The sequence below is a fragment of the Cercospora beticola genome, chromosome 2 (assembly GCF_033473495.1).
Source record: "Cercospora beticola chromosome 2, complete sequence".
Lineage (NCBI taxonomy): Eukaryota > Fungi > Ascomycota > Dothideomycetes > Mycosphaerellales > Mycosphaerellaceae > Cercospora > Cercospora beticola.
The window spans coordinates 4,450,326-4,469,746 of NC_088936.1; the positions used below are offsets into that span (position 1 = coordinate 4,450,326).

Consider the following 19,421-nt stretch of genomic DNA (forward strand, 5'->3'; position numbering starts at 1 on the left):
AAAGAGAAGCTAGAGCGGCGTAACGAGTGAGCCCGCTCTGAAGGAAAGATTGAACAGTGCAAAGAACGAGAAGCGGAATACTGAGAAGTCTGAAGGGTGTATGAGGGCTGGAACAACTTCCCTTTGTATGCTGCTCAAACATGGGCTCCTTGCGACCAAGACATTCTTCCTAGTCTGGGACGCCTCACGTGGAGCACCATCAAGCTCGCATCCGCGTGTGTGGCAGATTCAGCGCCATGTTTGACGCCTTCGAGGCTGCAGCCGCGAGGGACGTGCTGCGTGTCATGCTCGCACAAGCGGCTGCATCACGGCCAGCCGACTGCTCGGGATGCAAAAGTGGCGCTGGGCTCACCCAGATGGATTTTTTTTGGCTACTGCAGGAACAGACTCTGCGCCCGATGTCCTGTTTCAAGTTGCACTTTGTCAGGACTGCAGCTCTTGAAGCGGTGGCGAAGGCTGCTCTCAGGCTAGACTGGGTATGCGATCTGCTTGCTAATGCTCCTCCTGAAGACGTTGGTTTCGAGCCTGCTTCAGTAGTGGAAGCTGGTGCATCGTTCCCTTTGCTATGCACGCGGATCATCACCTTCTCGGCGAGGCAATGGTCTGGGCGTCTTCCGCGGCGACAGCGATACGTGGTAGCGAGCCACGCGGAGACACGCTCGATTGTCGTGGTCGCTGCACCAGAGGTTCTCGTTGTCCAGTGTCTGCTGTTGTGTAAGGACAGAAGCGCTTCAGCCATGGAAGTGTGGAGTATGATATTTTGAGCGCGGCGGAGTCTTCTGAAGCATGATTGGTCGGGTGTCGAGGCTTGGCGTGCTTCAGCTTCGCGCGTGTCTCACCATTGTTCTCCTGCCAATCGGTCGTGTCGACACCACGCCCGTCCTCACATCACTCTCAGCACACAGCGCGCGCGACAAACGGAGAGCGCAGGTAGTTGATGTGTCCGTCACTCACCTCGGCTGCCAAGTCCGTCAAGAGTGAACATCATAGCGGAAAATGCGCGACTTCCTCCGCGGCTGATTGCCAACGTCAATTGCGACTGCTGCCAGCGGTTTGTTATCCTCCGCGTGTGGCAAGCATCACTCGTTGGTCTGTTGAGCTCGGAGTACGCGCAATGCTCATCAGCCACGACCAACGGACAGACGGTCATCGGGCATCCCACGCCCACGAGAACAAGCTACTCGGTCACCGCAGACAAGGCGCCAATGGAGCCGAACGCTCTGAAATATGCTACGCCATCTATCTGGAGTAGAGTCTCGCCCAACGACGCTCTGGCATCAATAAGTCAACCGTGCTCTCCAATGGCGCCTATACTGCATCACAATTGAGCCACATGGCTGGAATGCTTCAGGCATAACTACGAATCAGTCGCCAAGAATGCCTTTGCCCCGCGCTACAACAGACATATTTTCAACAAAGAAGGCGAAGAATCTGGTAGGACTCGCTTTGCATGAGGTCGAACCGCCCGCACTTCGAGAAGTATTCCACGAAAATGACGCAGGCTCACCAGGTGGCATGCATACAGTCTCCAGATTGAGACGTGCGTTGAGTCACGTGAGTCACGAACTATGATCACGGTAATGGGTGGCCTTAAACTCTACCGCACTTCTGATTCTCTTCGTGACTAGGACGAAGCGCACTTTCACTTTCACAGCCGACATCTAACATGGACTCCACACCTCCTTTGTCTGCAGCGTCACGCGTGACAAGCACTGTCGAACTGCTCGAACTTATTCTGGCGAATCTCACAACCACAAATCTCGCTCGGTTCCTCCGGATCTGCAAGACATGGCATAATGTGATAATCTCTTCTTCGGTTCTCCACGAACGTCGCTTTTTAGCCGCCTCAGCTCCAAGGGAATGGCTCGCTATGAGCCAGACACGACACGACGATGCGGAATTGAACATCGTCAGCTCCGATTTTGCGACGGCGTTCCAGCTTTCACGACCTCCAGTATTTCCATATCCATGGCGAGATCCAAATGGTGATATTCCGAGGCTATATGCGCTAGGAAATATCCATCCGTCCCTCGACCACTTTCTTACGCTCAAATATCCTGGGATTCCAACCTGGAATGCCACGACTGCTCAACTTCAGTCCCTTGCGTCTGTATCATCACTGCAAAGGGTCTTCATTACGAACCCGCCGAGCAAGCGACTCGTTATCAAGCGTCCGAGGAGTACGTGGTCGATGACCTATAATCGCGCCGCGGGCTTCACGATCGGTGTCGTAGTTCACCTGGCACAAAAAGCCGTTGTTCAAAATGGTGAAGTCGTGGTTCATGTTATCGGAACTGTTGAGGAGCAGTGGAGCGAGGTGAAGGCGGCGAGGAAGAGGCTGCGGAAGGGAAAGAAAGGGTGAGAGGAAGGAAGGGGTTGATTGAATATAGAATCCGAAAATGAGGGAAATGCTTGTTGAGAAGGGTTTGGCTAAACGTGGCGCAGATCTCAAGCTGGGTATCTTGCTACCAGGCAGCGAGAGTGCGACTCATGCTAATTCGAAGTGAAAACATTACCGATCGTGAATGCGCACTAGAAGAGTGTTGGACATTAGTGGAGAAAGACTGGCGACCATGCATAGAAGGTATCAACAGCAGCCCGGGGACGCACAGCAACAGCTTCGTAGAATATCAAAGATGACTGTCTGCTCTCACAGTTATTACTCGGTCCTTTCTGGTGCTTTTGCCATACAGCTATATATAACGAATCCGCACAAGATCCTCGACGGGGACAATGATCAAAATTTGCCATCCTTAGAATCGAAGAATCACAATCCGCATCTCCTCCCTCTCCCATTTCAACCCTCTGATACACCTTCACCTATCAAACCTTCGGCGCCCAACAAACTTCACCATAAATGCGTTGGACGTCCAATCCCTGTTCTGTAACCTCGCCTCGATACAATGTACATTGCACGGGCACGACGATGTTAGGCAGCGGCGGTTCCACCAAGTTCTTCACCATGACGCCTTCACAGCCATCCGTTCCATCGCATTCGAGTTTGCATGATTCGTCGCCGAGTTTGTTCGTGACGGCAATGGTGGTTGGAGCACTCCAGGCTCCGGCTTGGCCGCAGGTTGTTATGATTGGGGGGCGGGTCTGTTTGCGGGTTAGCTGGGGTTCGAACAACAAAAGGAGTAGAGAAGGAGGATCGTGGAATGATGAAGGGGGGACAGAATTGTGCTCTTTCGTTGAAGAGGTAGAGCAGAAGGTGTGTGGATCCTGTTGAGATTTGGAGTTGGATGGAGTGGTTTCATCTTACCGTGGTCTAGAGAGAAGAAGAAGAAGATTAGCATGTGTGCTTTTTGTATAATATTTTGTGAGTGTTTGAAGCATATCCAGTGTCGTATGTTGCAAATCATTTCCATGTTACAGCTATATACTCGTCGTTAACAATCTCCTCCTCCGTCCCTGCCATCACCAGTTGATCCCACAAAGACTTGGGTTGTCCAGACAGTCTAGCACTGCCGTGCGAAGACACGGTGCGAACCAGGACCGACTCTCTGAACTTCTCCAGCAACCTGAGTACATTCGTTGGGTCCAAATGCGTCGAGATCATCTCTGGGAAGCACGAGAACGTTCTCGCAATCTGGAACTTCAATGCACCAGTTCTGGCAAGCTTGCACAGAACCTTCGTTTCTGGTGCGGAGTTTGGTTGGGGCGGCGAATTGTCCGCGAGCTCCGCAAGTCCCGATGGGGGGTTGGGTGGTGGTCGATGGGATCGTTAGCTGGGTTCACGAGAGCGAGGCCGGACTTTCCGGGAGTGATCGAATTCCCCGAGGCATTTATAGATGAGAGGACGAGAAGCATGTGCTGTGCTACGTGGGCAGTGGGGGAGAGCTTACAGTAGTGGTGGAAGTGGTCTAATCAGTTAGTCAGCATGCTCTTTCCATGAAGACGATCGCTGCTAAAACTTACAGTAGTCGTTGTGGAGGTTGTTGTGGTAGTAGGTGGAGTTGTAGTCGTTGTCTAACATGCTTAGTGTTGCTTCATGCAGTCAGCGAATTCAATCATCTCTTACTGTAGTAGTAGGTTCAGTTGTAGTCGTGGTCTAGAACAATCAGTATCAAAACATGGGGTCAGATAGTATCAATCAGATCTCACGGATGTTGTTGTTGTGCTGTCCGAGGTAGTTGTTGTAGTATCGGTGGTAGACGTAGTCTAGAACAATCAGTATCAAAATATGGAGTTAGATAGTATTCGTCGTGTCTCACGGATGTTGTTGTCGTGCTGTCCGAAGTAGTTGTCGAAGTTGTAGTATCGCTGCTAGTTGTGCTGCTAGTCGTGCTTTCAGAAGTACTCGTTGAAGTTTGAGTGCTAGTCGTGCTGTCGCTAGTCGTGCTTCCGTTGGTAGTCGTGCTATCGCTGGTAGTCGTGCTGTCTGAGGTAGTGCTCGTGGTATCCGATATCGTTGTGCTCGACGTCTGGAAACATTAGCATCCATCTAGCTGTCTAGTGTCCATTACTCATACGGTCACTGGCGTAGTGGTCGAGGTCTGCAAATCATTAGCCTGGGTCCAAAGTGTCGTTGCCAGTCCGATCCCAAAGTCGAATCAGGCGATACTTACAGTTGTCTCAGTAGTGGTAGTCTCCGATTTGGTAGTTGTGGACTTAGTAGTGCTCCTAGTTGTCGATTTTGTAGTGCTTCTGATGGAAATTGGTCAGTCTATAATCACTTAAGCTGTGCATGCCGGTGAGTAACATACGGAGTAGTGCACTTCGTCGTCGTCTTTGTATAGTATTTCGGTGGGTACACAGTCTTTGTCACCGTCTTCTGTGGCACGTAGCAAGAGCACACAGTCTTCGCAGCAGTCTTTGGTCCATTCTTGACAGAAGACAAGAGGCATTCCCTGCGGCCCTTGTTACATTTGGTTGGCTTCGCCGGGTACCCAGCCGGTTTCTCGTAACCCGGCTCTGGGAGTGCAGTCCTTGGTTGGCGATGACCATAGCCTTTGGCAGTTACGGTGACCGTTGCAGGGTATTGCTTCTTGCAGTATTGCTTCGCTGGCTCATAGTAGGCCAGCTCAGCATACTTAGAGTACTGAGACGACTTGCAGACACCACCCTTGTTGCCGTAGTTAGGATCAGCGATTGCACTGCCGCTCACAGATTGGAGGGCGCCGAGGAGGAAAACGAGTGATGCTGTCAAGTGGACCATGGTTGCGGTGTGTGTAGTCGCGCAAAGGAGTGTGCAAGAAGGCTGTCAAAGTGGTCTCGGAGTGACCGAGTATATTTGAACTCGGACAGCCGTGTTATGGAAACCGCGATCGGTGCAGGCGTACTAGGATTCAGCATTAGTATAATCAGAGTTGGGGCTACGCAGTGAGTGGCTTGCATGACGAACTACAACAGGAATGGCAGAATCGCCGCGGGAATGTCTGTTCCATCGTGATTAGGGAGCACTTTCACGCCAGATGACATGCATCCAGGCCATGTTGCACTTGTGTAGAACGGTCGATACCTGGGAGGACGCAAAAGACATGGAGGTCTCATCATTGTTGTCCATGCTGCGCGTTGTGAGCTCTGAACGAAGCAAAATGTGAATCCTTTAGTATAGAAGCGTCGACAGAAGAGGGATAGTGTGCAGCCACTAGCGTGCCTCCTGAGTATTGTTATAATGAGCAGCGGCACGGTTGGGAAGATCAAGATTTCTATTCGTGTTGATGATGACAGTTCTTCCACTTCGCGTTGCTTCCATGATGGTGACGACTAAGAAGCAAAGTCGACGAGATATTGTGCTGGTCCTTCTGGAACACTGGATTCGGACAGAGTACACGATTCAGGTCGTCGTCTGGATTTGCTAGCAGAACTGACTTGAGGTTAGGCTGCTGTCAGCGCAAGAACTTTCCTGACCTTTGCCAGCATGTGAAGATCGAGTCGGCGGCGCGTACACTGCCCAGGTAACGTCACCGATGCTGTAGAGAAAGGCATCAGCTCCGGGAGGCCAGCGTTCCGCAAAAGGAGAGTGCGTGAGCAGGACCTCCACTCCGACTGGTGGGTGTCTCGTCCTCTTCCCTCTTTGAGATGGCGATAGATCAGCACGTGCAGGCTCATTCCAACGCTCCTTTCGATGGTTCGCCAAGTCGCTCATCTCATGATGATCCGGAAAGCACATCGATGGTGCAGCCACAGAACCGGAAGCGTGCGGTCGCTTCGACGGCTAGAATTGTGCACGGTTTGCAGGGGTCTCGTCGGTTTCGGATTAGCATACAAACTTCTGGCGTGCAGCAAGCCACAAAACGCCCCCAATGGCCTCGCACGGTCTGGAGAGGGTCCTTTGGTTCAGCCTTGCAGTGTGCGCCGTACTCTCACGAGTCTCCTGGTACTGAAGAGCAATGTAGCCTTTCTTAGTGCGTGGTGAGTAGCAGTTTCCTTTCTTTCTTGTCCTTCGCCTTCACGCCGCGCGCGAGCCCGTCTTTTCACCGTGATGATCCAGCTCCCATACTGGTCCCGACACAAGAGGCGGGTCGTCATGTGTCGTGTTATCGCTGGCACGCTTCTGTTATCTTTACTGGGTGTATTTTTCTTTCCCTCGGTTGTCGAAGCCACTCCTTCCCCTCTCAAAAACAGCATCAGGAAACAGCAAGTTCGAGAGGCACCAGATGTCCCAGAATACTCCCCGCAGGACACACGCTATGAGCCACCAGCTGCAGATATCCGAGAACCCGAGAAGCCAGCAATCGCGAAACATGCTCCCTCCCACCAAACTCCAATTGTCCAAAAGAAACCAAATATTAACATCGAGGAAGCTGTTCTGAAGCTCAAATCCTTATATCCAGACGAAGTCCGCACAAAAGGGATCTTGTCGCCTCTCACAGCAACTGGAGAAGCACTTCTCCGAGATCTAGCTTTCAGAACAAGGGCGTTCAGAGAAGCTTTGGCAGCATGGGAAGCACTACATTTCGTCATCGATGGGCCTACGCTGTCTCAAAGAGACATCATCCCACAATTGCGCGCAGCAAAGCGCCCCTCCGAGAACTTCGCTGAGGCGGTACACAGCTATGACAGATTCCGGGCCTATATCAACAAACTTGCTGCGCGTCTGTTCCCGTGGACAATGGCATTCTATGCTGACCATATGTCGCTACATGCGAGCTTCTACAGTGGAGGTAAGGGCATAGTCCTCACGGCAGGCGACGGCCAGGCTCCTTATCTCTTGACAAGCATTCCCTCGTTCCGGAAACTTGGATGTGAATTGCCAATTGAGATTCTCTATCTTGGAGACGAGGATTTGAGCGAAGACTACAGAGATGCCCTGGAAGCTTTGCCAGGAGTCTTGACCAGAGACTTGAGCCAAATGGTGAATGATGAAGGTTGGGCACTGAAAGGTACGGCGCAGAATAGTTTCAGCTGATTTCTGCATCTTGCTAACGAGACACAGGGTGGGCAATGAAGCCCTTCGCAATTCTCATGTCCTCCTTCCGCGAAGTCCTTTTCATCGACGCCGACGCACTTTTCCTTGTCAACCCCGAAACGATGTTCGACGACGAGCAATATACGAGCACGGGAGCGCTATTTTTCAAGGACAGAAACCTGAACCCAGAGAAAAAGCGAGGCTGGCTCAAGTCGATTCTGCCAAGCCCAATATCAGACCATGTCAAGAAGAGTCGAATGTGGACAGGCGAAAGCGGACATCAGCAAGACTCTGGAGTGCTAGTAATCGACAAATGGAAGCATTTCGTTTCTCTGCTTTTGACCACAAGAATGAATGGCCCAGACCGAGACGGCAACAAAGATCAAGGCAAGAAGGGTGTCTACGAGATGGTCTACGGCGACAAGGAGACTTTCTGGCTCAGCTGGGAGCTGGCGGGTGACTTGGGATACTCGTTCCATGACAGCGTCGTTGGAACAATGGGCACACTCAACACGACTGTAGCCACAAAAAGGGCATCAGAGGCAATCTGTTCCGCACAACTCTTGCATTTTGATCGCGAAGGCTTGCCACTCTGGTTCAATGGTGGTCTCAGCAAGGTATGTCTCCGTTTCTCGTTTCTTGCAGTTCCAAGTAAAACGAGACAAGCGATTATACAATTGATGTCCAAAATGCATGCTAACAATCTGGGTTCTTTAGACGAAAGACGAATCCGATAACTTCAAACACTACCAACCATTCGAGTACTACATGCAAGAACCACGAGAAAAAGGGCGTGCCGTTACAAGCGATAACTGGAGCATTCAACCTTCCAACGTGGTCTGCTTGGAAGGAGAAGAGCACTTCCCATTCTCCGCACACACCCAGGGCGTGCTGGAAATGCTCCTCGACCTCGCGCGCCAAAACGCAGAAGCTGAACCAGAATCATGAACCACGTTCACTGTTGCATAAATTCTGATCCTACTCAGTCCCCAAACCAAAAGACCATCATAACCGATCCAACCTCCGCCTCAAACGCTCATTCTCAAACTTAAACGCCTCAGCCATCAACCTCTTCTGATTCGGCAGTCGAAGCAACTCCTCAAGCTCCTCTTCAAAACTCCACCGCCATTCCGCATGCTCAACAGGATCCAATCGTACCTCCGCTGGCTGCTGCACTCTTACGACATACGAGTATTGCAGCCATGATTGACCTCTCTGACTCGTCCAAGGCGTTTCAGCAAGTTTGCCAACGACTTCTACTACATGCAGACCGGTTTCTTCGAAGATCTCTCGTATTAGGCCTTCACGGATGGTTTCTCCGGGATCGACTTTGCCGCCTGGTAGTTCCCAATGGTCTGGGAAGGCTTTTTCGTCGGCTGCGCGCTTGACGGTGAGGAGTTGTGGGGCTGGGGCTGGTACCGCCGTTTGAGGACCAGAATTTGTTGATGCTGTTGATGTTGAGGATATATCTTCGCGAAATATGGCGCCCGTTGCAACGTATCTGATTCCAGGTGGAAGATCTTCAATTTTGGTATCTAGTGCTGGATCGTGTACAGAAGTGCTGGGATTGCGTAACTCGGCCATTGCATATGCACTGCAGAAGCAGAGTCAAGAATGGACGTTGTGTGTTTGAGACTGCGAGGTTTCAGCGAGAGATGGGAAATTGGACATGGAGCCAATCATGAGTCAGACATTGCAGGCTGCTAGCTTTGTGGTGTGCCCCACGGGAAATGCCAGAGCTCATCAGGTCATTGCTGTTCTCCACGTGCAGTTGCTACAGCCTTGCGGTACGCCACTCAGCCTCGTGCTCAGACTTCACGTCAAGAAGGAGAATGAGAGACTGCTTCATTTGTATTTCATTGCTTTGTATGACTGGGTATCGTTCGTAAAGACGTTAGGTTTTCCCACTTCGTTACATCGTTGCTTCAAAGGCAGCGATCTCTATCCGCCGAACATCTTATTGAACCACTTGTCGCCAATGTTCTTGTATGGCTGCTGCACGAAGTTGCGGGTGTACTAGAAGGCAAATCAGCATCATGTGCAGAGGAGACTGAAATTAGGGACAAGACTTACCTCCTCAATTTCGGCAACTTCACCCTTGAGATCAACCTCTTCAGGCTTGTACCACTTGGTCCTCTTGATGACCTTCCAGAATACAAAGAGCACTGGAGTGAGGAAGACCATGAAGTAGCTGAAAATAAAGGTGGACACATCCCAGTACCCTGGCAGGAACACAGTGTAGCCACCAACGATGGACATGACTGCAGTCCAGGCGAGTCCGTAGATGGCGACGTATGGTTGACCGATGGATCTGTATGGCAGACTTCTACGATCGATGCCTTGCGCCTTGAGTGCTCGGTACCACATCAAGAACGTGAAGCACATGAAAGCGAAGTTGATCAATTGCGAGGCGGTGATCAAGCTGACGAACCAGTTGAGGACTTTGGCGGAGCCGGAACTGACAGACAGGAAGGCCAGAAGACAGATCAAGAGGACTGCAATGACGCAGTTGTAAGGTACACCCACGCGGTTGGTTCTGGTGAAGAGCTTTGGTGCCTTGCCTTCGAGGGCCAAACCGAAGAGACTACGCGAAGCGCAATACATGTATGAGTTACCAGCGGAGAAGGCGGAGGCCAAGACAAGCGCGTTGACGATGTGTGGCAAGACTCCGATTCTCAAGCGGTTCATAGCCACAACGTATGGCGAGGCTGCAGCACCAGGAAGACCGCTTGAGAAGGCAGCAGTAAGCTCTTCATCATCGTAAGGCACCAGAATTCCGACACAGAGAGCTCCGAGACAGAAGAAGGTGGTCAAGCGGTAGAAGACAGCATTATAAGCCTTTGGCATAACCTTTCGTGGATTCTCGGCCTCTCCGGCCGACATTGACACGTAGTCTGGCCCAGCAATGACGAAGGACGCCTGGATGAGGCATTGCAGAAATCCGAGAAAGTATGCCAGATTCGATTGACCCACGATCTCAGTGTAGAGTGGCTTGAACGAGCCAGGATTGTTCCAGTATCGGAAACCAAACCTGTCGCCAAGTGGATTGCCTCCCAACATGACGATGAAGGTGAAAATGATCAGGCCGATGATGAGAAGCACTTTGCCAAGGGCAGCCCAGAATTCGACTTCGCCATACCATTTGACGTTGACCAGGTTGATGAGGCCGTACAGGATAATAATGATCAAAACCAAGGCCCATGTTGGAAGTGCTGTCGACCAATAGTGGATAATCACATCGCATGCTGTGATCTCGAAAGGTACCAGGATTGCCTCGAAAACGAAGAAGTTCCAGCCAGCAGCGAACCCGAAGGCCTCGTCCACGTAGCGACCAGCGAAACGAATGAAGGGTGAGGAGATCGGGAGATAAGTCACCATTTCGGCCAGACAGAGAGTGACAGCAAGGACGACGGAGCACCTGATCAATCATTAGCGTGCTGTTCTCTCGAAACGTATGCTGCTAACATTTTTCTCACCAGAAAGTGAAGGCAATGAACAGACTGGCAGGCCCGCCATTCAACAGACCCCTGCCAATCTGGACATAAAGCGCAGTACCGATTGTGCCACCAATACCAATCAGCTGAATGTGTCGAGGCTTGAGCTTTCGGTGCGTGTCGTCGTGAATACCGCTGATATTGTACGAAGCGACGGAGCCGCGACGTTCGGCATCGCCATTGTCGTAAGTCGGAAGTTCTGTGACACCAGTGACATCCTTGATATCAGACTTCTCGACACCGCCCGTATCAGTTCGCTTGAAGGGCGACCTCTGAGCGAGGTTCTTGAAAGCAGACATGGTGCAATAACGAGGACCAGCAGTCCTAGCGTACCATGCGTAAGCAGAAGAGATGTTTGCTCGTTAAGAATACTCTCACAAATTGATCGACAGTGGTCTGGCGACCCCTACGTCTTTAACTACATCATGTTCAACCGCGTATGCGTTGATAAGACGGCGCTGCAACCGGCCAGCTTCGCAAAGAAGCTAGACTAGCGAGCTTGCGATGTGCAAGACATCTCGAGTGGCGTATACCCTGGCCTCGACGCCTTGGCCCGGACCCTCGAGATGGCAGACTGGGCTGAACGCGCCAAGGAAGCTAACATGAGGTGGAGGAGCTGCGTTGGAGAAGAATCGGCTGTGGGGATGCTTGTACGTGATGAAACCTGTGCCTATATGGGTCTTGTTAGATAGCCTATCTTCGTTAGTAACTGCTATAGAGGCTATTATTCAGAGAGGCATGTGTGTCCTCGTGTTGAATTGCCAAACATGTCGACGGCACTCATCTTTTCGCAACCCCACCTGGAATGCTCGGCATGCATAAGAAGCTCTCTTAGGTGGCATCGGAGTGACCGCAAGCAAGTCGATAAGAACTTTAATCGCGAGCTTCGTTCGCATGGCTTCCGTGGCATTCAGCTGAAATGAATGTAGGCAATTGGTCAAGAGCGGTTTTCGCAGGATTTCGTGGGCTGTGGTTTGTGTTCAATGCAACCGCACCTTGCGCCGCCGTCTCGATCGCTTGTGTTATGATTCGCGCCAGCGCTAATGCCATGTGATTGTGGGCCATGCGGCGGGTGTTAGTGAGGCTCTCAGGCCTGGTCTATCATCAATCCGTGATGGCGTGGAAGAGGTGTAGCGAAGGATGTTGGTGGCAAGAACGAGGAAATGAGAAGAGCCGCGGTTGATGGGCACGAGGTCAGTGCGGCCTCCCGCAGTCAACACCACACGACTTTGAGGCATGGAAAATGACACCTGCACTGATGGTTGTCGCCCGACAGTCACTTTGTCGATATATGTCGCGTGCTCTTACACACAGACGTCTACATATTCACTAAGCCTTGCACCCACGCGACACGGCCCAGAGACCTGGCTATACCAAGCTGCCAATAACGCCGCCCTGAAGACTGGCCTTGCATGTGCAGGGTGCAGCCACCGGGAGACCGCTGCATTTCGAACTAGAACAAGTGCTAACTATCACGCCATTGGACAATTTGAACTCGTCACTCGGAGCCGCGCTGTGTACTCTGGAGGCTGCGAGCAGGTGACCTGCCACAGTCCACAGAATTGTGTTGAACGCCCCAGTAGCAGTTGTTCAATGAGGATTTGGGCGGCAGAGAAGTGAAGAGTCCAGACTTCTGGTAAACGGCTATGCAACTGCAGAAGTACAGACTGCGCAGATCTGCTACGAATCGTGAGGTCATGAACGAGACGGTGCCTTTGAGGGCAGCATGATCTCAAGATGATCCTTCCGACGCTGTCTCGATGGTCGCACCAGGATCGCCAAGTCCAATGCCTTCTGGCCATCATTGCTAATTCTCTGCGCCAGGCCATGCAGGAAGACCGGGTCAGAGGCGAAGATCATGTTCAGCTCATTCAAGGCAATGCTGTGTTTGCGGTCAACGGGCTTCATGCTATAGACCGGAATACTGCGAGCACATGTCTTACCTTGCTTGAGAAGAGAATGCACATCTCAATGCGGACGCCAGTGAAGAGATCATTTGCAGAATGTATCTTTCTTGGCAATGGTCTTCAGACATATCGAGCGCTCCTCAACCGATCTTCCACAAAACGGCCTCGAGCTGTCATATGCCCAGGACGATGCAGTGGCCGTCTCGCGCAACAGGCGACATAGCTCTGGACTCCATTTGCTGTATGCACTGCCTTAGATCTCAGCTCACTTGATGAGATCCAACAGGCTTTCTAGAAGCCGTTGGTAGGGAAGCGGACCACTTCTCGCGAATATACTGATGTGTTCTCAAACAGCTCTGGAACGCGATGGCGTTTGCCGTTAGACAAGTTCACCTGCGGTGCTTTCTCACTCCGGTCAAAGACCCAGCCGCCAAGTCATCGCCTTTGCCTTCGCATTCGCGTAGATGAAGTGAAGTCAAGACCTCTCGCGGCAACTGTTCACCCAAACAGGAAACCAGAGCTGCAGACCAAATCTTACTCGCCCACGTCAATTGCAGCCTTCCTTCCTCCTTCCCTTCACTTCACTTCACATCCACACAGCAAACGAACCATGAACCCGCGTCAGATCTCACCTCACCTCATCACACCTCGCACCAACACTCCCGATACCCACCACAATCATCGGCCCCGCGACCCACCAATCTATCACCCAACCGGAGAACGAAATCGAAGCGTATAGCAGTAGAAATAGGCATCCAAGTTGCATCCAAATGAGAACCAAAAAGCTCCCAGCCCAAAAACATATATCATTCAAAGAGATATGTATCTCAAAAGGCCAGTCAGTCCACTTCTTTTTTTGCATAAAAAATCAAAAATCAAGAAGTTCCTAGTATTTTTGCCTCTATCCTTGCCAAAATTTTATTGTTGTTGTTGTTGTAGTTTCTTTCGTGTTGTTGTTGATGTCAATGACTTCGCGTGGGGGGTATCTCCTCTCTCTCTCTCTCAGTTCTCTCTCTCCCAAGCGGCTCCAAAGCAAAGCATTTCCTCAAAGTCCTCAAAAAAGCGATCGTGAATAAAATTGTATCTCCATGTCCCTGATGCGAAAACGAAAAAAGTGGTATCTTTTAGCAGCAGCGCAATGGAAATGCAAAAAAGACAACGCACTTCTCTGCGTGTGGATAACAGCGGAAAAGAAGAGAGCAAAGCAGCGATGCGGATCCCTCCTTCTATCCATCGCAGTCCTCGAGATGCATTCGCTGTTTTGTCTTGTTTCTCAATCTTCTCTTCCCACAAAACCCATGTGCATTCAGGACGTCATAAAAAAAAAGCAGCAAACAACGCATTTTCGCTCGCGGTAAAATCTTTCCCCCATGTCGAATTCCCCCAGACCCTTTTAATCCCAGTTCCCCTTTTTGTAAAACGCCGTGCTGTGGTTCGAATAATAGTGACAATGAGGACCCCATGAATTGTCTTTCCTCCCCCAAATCCGATGCCCATGCTACGTAACAGAAAAAAACAATCCGTGAGGGAAAAACATCGACCGCCGAAGAACGAAAGCAAGAGTCTACTCGTAATGCCGGGGGCGAGTAGACATGATGTATGGTGACCTTGGCGCGAAGGTATTGAGGCCGTCGGTTCCCAGACGTGAAGGACCATGCATGCATGCAATAATGCGTGAATGTGAACTGCGACCAACCAATCAAGCCAACGGTGATGGTCGTCGCATAAATCATATCGTTGAAACAGAGCCCAGAGTACTAAAACTTTATGCAGGAAGAACGCGGCATGATCTTCCGACGTGGTCGGATTCGGTGGAGTCGAACTTTTGATGAGGGCGAGAACGCTGCAAGAAAGGCTCCAGAAGGAAGCGCATATTTGCGCGATGGTTTTGGATATATCGTATCCATGTTACGACAATTCGCCGCAACATCAGCCCATGACTGGCTGCGGCGCGTACGTCGAGCTCATTGGATAATTCCGATAGTGTTGCTGGTAGACACAGGTCTGACAGCCGCAGTCATAGCGGTGATTATTCCATGAGCCAGTATCCCAACCAGAGATGTAGGGTGGCGTCTGATAGTAGGACTGGTGCGCATTCGAAGCGTACTGGTAGCGAGCACGTTCCTCGGACGCAGCACGACGGTTCGCTTCTTCGACCTCAGCAGCATAGGCATCATACCGGGAAGTTGACTTGTAGTAGTCATCAACCTTTCGTGTGCTTGAGGCCCACGGGTCAGCTGAGCTGTACGGTGTAGAGAACTGCGAGGAGCGCGCGGACAGGGTCGCAGACAGTGGCTGAGGCTGCTCAAATGACCGAGTCGAGGCAGTGGTGTAAGGCGATGGGTACGGGGAGTACCGATCGTGGCTCGCGCTGGTGTGAGAATGGCGATGCAGGTTCGTGTCAAGCGGTGACAGGCGTGCAGGCATCTGCTTGGCAATCATTTTAGCCTTGTGTGACTCCCATGCCTGAGACCACGACTTGAAGCTGTTGCCATTGACGCTTCCAACGGATGGGTCAATGTGCAAATGCCATCCCAACAACTCGAGCCAGTAGGCTTCCAGCTTGTTGAGTTCGGTAACCTTGATAGCAGTCACATCGGACCAAGATCGGTTGATGAAGGTGTTGTCATCCAGAAACTTGCTGCCGAGAATGAGTGCAACCGCGAGAAGTCGGTAGATTTCGTTGTCGCCGGGGACAATGGTCTTTGCGAATCTGATCATGCGGTCGTTGAGGTAGTACAAGCTGAGAAGAATCGTAGCTGCGGGCAGACGTGTCGCCGAGAGCACCTGGTGCACCCACTTGCGAAACTGTGGTGAGATGGGCTGCCGAAGTTGAAAGCTTCGAGTCATGTCAATATCAGCCAAGCTGATGGGGGATTGGTGGTAGGCATACATGGAGGTCACAGCCTGTGTCACAAAATCCGTCATACTGTCCATCTCGTAATCGAGATGCGCTGACACTCCGCCGGTGGCCTTTTCGTCCTTGGCTGCTTGTCGTTGCTGCTCGCGCGCGCGCTGGGACTGCTCTTCTTGCTGGAGTCGCTGATGATAGTCGTCGGTGAAGGACAGACGATCGTGAATCCTCAAGGGTGGTAGAATCGGCGCGGCCACGGGATCGTAGAAGTTCGAAATCGGCGGCAAACTTGTGGAGTTCTGGTAGCTCGGCGGTTGGTACTGATATGTCGGTGGCGCTGGGGCGACTGCTGGCTGCATGTAACTCTGTGGCTGGTAGTCGTACGTACTGTCCTGCCGACACTGGCTCTGTGCTTGTGAATACAGGTCTTGACCGTAGTGCATGTGGCTGTATCCATAGCCGGAATCAGAGTCGGGCGGTGTCAGTGGCTGTTGACCGGCCATGGGCCGCTGATAGTAGCCTGGCATGATTGCAGTTGCAGAGGCGGAAGCGGAGACGCGGTGCGTGAGTGCAACCTGTATGTATGTCAGCCAAAAAACTCCACCACGCTGAAGGAATCCGTGACGCACCGGTCTCTCTTCAAGCGCACCGACAAAGACCAGGCACCTGCTCGAGCGGTGCAAGTTTACTGGCCTCGTACCATGCGATTTCAGCAATCAACAAATGTCTTGATGGAATCTGTCGAGGCTGCGAGTGAGTGCTCGGTGTTTCACAGGTCGTGTCTCAGGGTCGCAACTTCCGGCAGTTGTTTCGTTTGCAGTGTCGGTCGTGCGGAAGTCGAGGTGGCGGTGACGAGCGATGCTCGCGGCAAGTGGGTATTAAGTGATGAGCGTAGTGAGGGACGAAGCTAAGTGAATAGTTCTGCCCTGGTGGTGTTGTTGTGGTGGTGAAAGAGTGCGTAGGTGACGGCGCGCACTGAGACCAAACGCGGAAGTCGGTGACGGCAGGTGCGCGGGCGACTTCGAGGCCGTTCTGGTACTGACCGCGCTGCGGCAGGCACAGTCAGGCGGCGAGATGGACGGCGGCGGTGGTAGTGCGCGTTTGTCGTTCTCGCTGGTCGTAGGATGGCTCGGCGTTTGCTCAGGAAGGCTTTGACGTGGCGGAGTCGCAGCGCGAAACGGAGAGAGCAAGTGGCCGGAAACGCTCCAAAAGTGCAGCAGGTCCAAAAGCGCGGTGGCTTCGACTCTTTCACGCGCACACTGTTGCCGGCAGCGTGGTGCGGTGCGGGAGGGACAAGAGGGAGATGGGGAGATGGGAGTGAAGGCCGAAAGGGATCCAGCGACAACGACAGAGACGAGCGAGGAGATTGGGATGACCTTTCCCACGGTTGCGCGATGACTTTCGGCTGGCGGGCGAATCAGAAGCGGCGGCGGCCCCTGCTGTGCCAGAAGTGCCAGAAGTGGTGGTCTCGATATTGGGAACTGGCCTCGTAATGACTTCGATGCTCCACCGTGCTGGGCGGGCAATAATGATGACAATCTCTCGCGCGGCCGATGCGGCAGCCCTGTGCTCAACGAACAATTCGCCTGCTGAGATGAGGCACGAGCGGTGGGTGCAAGGCGGCCGCAGACACGCATTCATTCATTCACTGCGGCCAGCGTCACAACACAGCGACAGGCGACGGGAAAACTCTGCCTGGCGCATCGTGTCAGACCGGCTCGCAGTCGTCTCGCCGTCTCGCCAAACCCGGCCCTGCACGCTCGCGCAGCTCTCTCCCAGCACGCGGCTCTCGCGTTCGTCGAGCCCGGTTGGCTGAGCGCGCGCTGCCTCGCCTGGCCCTTCTCCGCCGACCACTTTCGCGCTGCCATTTCTGCACACAGCCTTTGCGCGCTCCGTATGCCAAGCAGGCGTGTCCATCTCGTCATGACACACTCGCTCTCAACACACCTCCTGTGATCCGCGCGCACTTCGCTTTTTTGCTTGTGTGCTGGCCCCGTCATCGCCGCCCGCCTCGCACAGCCGTGGCAGCCAGAGTGCCAGTGCGAGTGCGAGTGCCAGCGCTGGTCTGGTCCGGCCACAGCCTGCTGCCGGAACGCGGCGCAACGTGCGGGTACCTCTGTCGTCCCATTGTTTTGCCCGCATGAGCTCACCATTTTGCTTTGCTTTGCTTGGACGTTCGCCATGCCATGATGCCTGGAAGGCGGCCTGCCGCTCACCGCACTCACTCACCTGCCTCCTGGTCCCACCGTGCTGTGTGTGACTTGTTCCGGATATCTACCCAGTCCAACAGTCCCAGCGTTGCCAGCTCACTTACCGGTACCATTTCCATTTCCACACCACTCCAAAACGACCGCCGCGCTCACCTTCGGCCTGTCGGGCCTGCCTCTGCGTGTTCTAAGCTCGTGTTGGTTACGCATCCGATTTACTACGCCAAATATAGCCGTGTACCTCCGTGGAGTACACTCATCGCGCACGCCTGATCTGATGACAGACTCACACTCCTCCTCGCCGCTGCTATCCGCACGGCCTTTGCCATCCATCCATCCACGCGCGCCCACTCGACCCCTCCCCTCCATCACAGAAAATGCCGCGAACTGTGATGTGTTCGTTTCCCGTTGCCGCAGCTGTGACTCGGCCACCTGCCACCAGCCCACCCAAACGAATCCCGCATATCGGCGCGCGAGATTGGCTGTGACACGTGGCTACCCTTTCGGCAACCTCCTGTCTTGCATTCACTAGGACCTACCGTAGAGCAACGAGCGCTGCGGAAGAGATGAGGCGAGCGAGAAACCAGTAAAACTAGCAGGTAGCAGCACCTGATTGAACGTCTGCGGCGTTTGTGATGCGCCGCATGTGAGAAACGGCCACTCACACCACCAGCAGACCAGATCCTACGCCCAGGACCCTCGCACTCCGGATCTGCTCGCACTGCTATTCCCATTCGCTCTCTGATCATCAACCGGCCGGTCATCCCACGAAGGAACCAAGCTACGTATTACCACTGCTGCTGCCAACAGTCCGAGAACTCTCCCGAAGGCTGCTATGTATGGCCATCCTGAACACGACTCTGCCGCCTGGCTCCTTCGAAACGCGCTGTGGCCTAATACACCGCGCAAAGCAGCGAGCGAGCTAAAGTCGAGGTAACAAGTCACGAGAAAGTCGCAGCCACAATAAAATGTCTCGGAGACATCGGACTGCTCCCGAAAAGAACCATTGTTTCTGTTTCTGTTTCTGTTTCTGCCTTCGCATAGCGAGACAACGATCGTACAGTGGTAAGTCAAACGAAAAAACCTCGCTGTTTCTATTCTTTCTCCTCGCGCCTATTAGCCACCATGTATGTCTCTCTATCACAATATCCCGAGCTTTCGTTTTTTACTTGCAATCAATTTAAGGGTCGAAACGAGGCAGCAGAATTGTGGTTGATGCGTTGCATTTTTGTTCTACCGTGGAAGCCTTTTGATTGCCCTGCATTGACTGTTGAGCTGGGGAAGACGTTTTTGTGACACTGAAGACTGGTTCGGGAGGTCGTTGCCTGGTCGTTCCGGGCCGTGGATGGATGGTGGCTTGGTGGTCATTCGTACGAGTATTGTAGGAATACTATCGGCGTGGCGACGGCATGGTCGCCACTGTGCGGTAGGGCACACTATGGCTGTCACAAGGCTGTGTTGGAGGTTGACTGTCTTGTGTAGCCTTCAGCTTCGCTTTGCGGAAAGGTTCAAGCGCGAAGAAATGGCATATTGAAGTCTACAATCCGAAGAGATCAGAACGTGTCTCAGAAGAGTGTAGCCGTTATCTTCATGAAACAGATGAAC

The 19,421-nt window shown here is 52.6% G+C and overlaps 7 protein-coding genes across 7 annotated transcripts; 3 read left to right on the forward strand and 4 right to left on the reverse strand.

Annotated features, from left to right (window-relative positions):
* Nucleotides 1–236: 236 nt before the first annotated feature.
* RHO25_003698 (uncharacterized protein) lies at nucleotides 237–1,328 on the forward strand (the record flags this gene model as incomplete). Its single annotated transcript, XM_065602435.1, has 2 exons — nucleotides 237–512; nucleotides 1,050–1,328. The coding sequence occupies 2 exons, from the start codon at nucleotides 237–239 to the stop codon at nucleotides 1,326–1,328; spliced, it is 555 nt and encodes a 184-aa protein (XP_065458507.1).
* A 338-nt stretch (nucleotides 1,329–1,666) lies between these two features.
* Nucleotides 1,667–2,362, forward strand: RHO25_003699 (uncharacterized protein; the record flags this gene model as incomplete). Its single annotated transcript, XM_023599184.2, has 1 exon — nucleotides 1,667–2,362. One exon carries the CDS (start codon nucleotides 1,667–1,669, stop codon nucleotides 2,360–2,362), a length of 696 nt encoding a protein of 231 aa, XP_023455705.1.
* Nucleotides 2,363–3,818: 1,456 nt separating this feature from the next.
* Nucleotides 3,819–5,158, reverse strand: RHO25_003700 (uncharacterized protein; the record flags this gene model as incomplete). Its single annotated transcript, XM_023599185.2, has 8 exons — nucleotides 3,819–3,863; nucleotides 3,919–3,969; nucleotides 4,022–4,051; nucleotides 4,105–4,161; nucleotides 4,215–4,424; nucleotides 4,473–4,496; nucleotides 4,569–4,647; nucleotides 4,707–5,158. The coding sequence occupies 8 exons, from the start codon at nucleotides 5,156–5,158 to the stop codon at nucleotides 3,819–3,821; spliced, it is 948 nt and encodes a 315-aa protein (XP_023456352.1).
* Nucleotides 5,159–6,427: 1,269 nt separating this feature from the next.
* RHO25_003701 (uncharacterized protein) lies at nucleotides 6,428–8,302 on the forward strand (the record flags this gene model as incomplete). The annotated part of the gene is made up of 3 exons (XM_023599186.2): nucleotides 6,428–7,328; nucleotides 7,382–7,971; nucleotides 8,072–8,302. 3 exons carry the CDS (start codon nucleotides 6,428–6,430, stop codon nucleotides 8,300–8,302), a joined length of 1,722 nt encoding a protein of 573 aa, XP_023456351.1.
* A 57-nt stretch (nucleotides 8,303–8,359) lies between these two features.
* On the reverse strand, nucleotides 8,360–8,938 carry RHO25_003702 (uncharacterized protein; the record flags this gene model as incomplete). Its single annotated transcript, XM_065602436.1, has 1 exon — nucleotides 8,360–8,938. The coding sequence occupies one exon, from the start codon at nucleotides 8,936–8,938 to the stop codon at nucleotides 8,360–8,362; it is 579 nt and encodes a 192-aa protein (XP_065458508.1).
* Nucleotides 8,939–9,295: 357 nt separating this feature from the next.
* RHO25_003703 (uncharacterized protein) lies at nucleotides 9,296–11,147 on the reverse strand (the record flags this gene model as incomplete). The annotated part of the gene is made up of 3 exons (XM_023599187.2): nucleotides 9,296–9,370; nucleotides 9,428–10,772; nucleotides 10,831–11,147. The coding sequence occupies 3 exons, from the start codon at nucleotides 11,145–11,147 to the stop codon at nucleotides 9,296–9,298; spliced, it is 1,737 nt and encodes a 578-aa protein (XP_023455816.1).
* A 3,537-nt stretch (nucleotides 11,148–14,684) lies between these two features.
* Nucleotides 14,685–16,136, reverse strand: RHO25_003704 (uncharacterized protein; the record flags this gene model as incomplete). The annotated part of the gene is made up of 2 exons (XM_023599189.2): nucleotides 14,685–15,594; nucleotides 15,649–16,136. The coding sequence occupies 2 exons, from the start codon at nucleotides 16,134–16,136 to the stop codon at nucleotides 14,685–14,687; spliced, it is 1,398 nt and encodes a 465-aa protein (XP_023456334.1).
* Nucleotides 16,137–19,421: the final 3,285 nt, after the last annotated feature.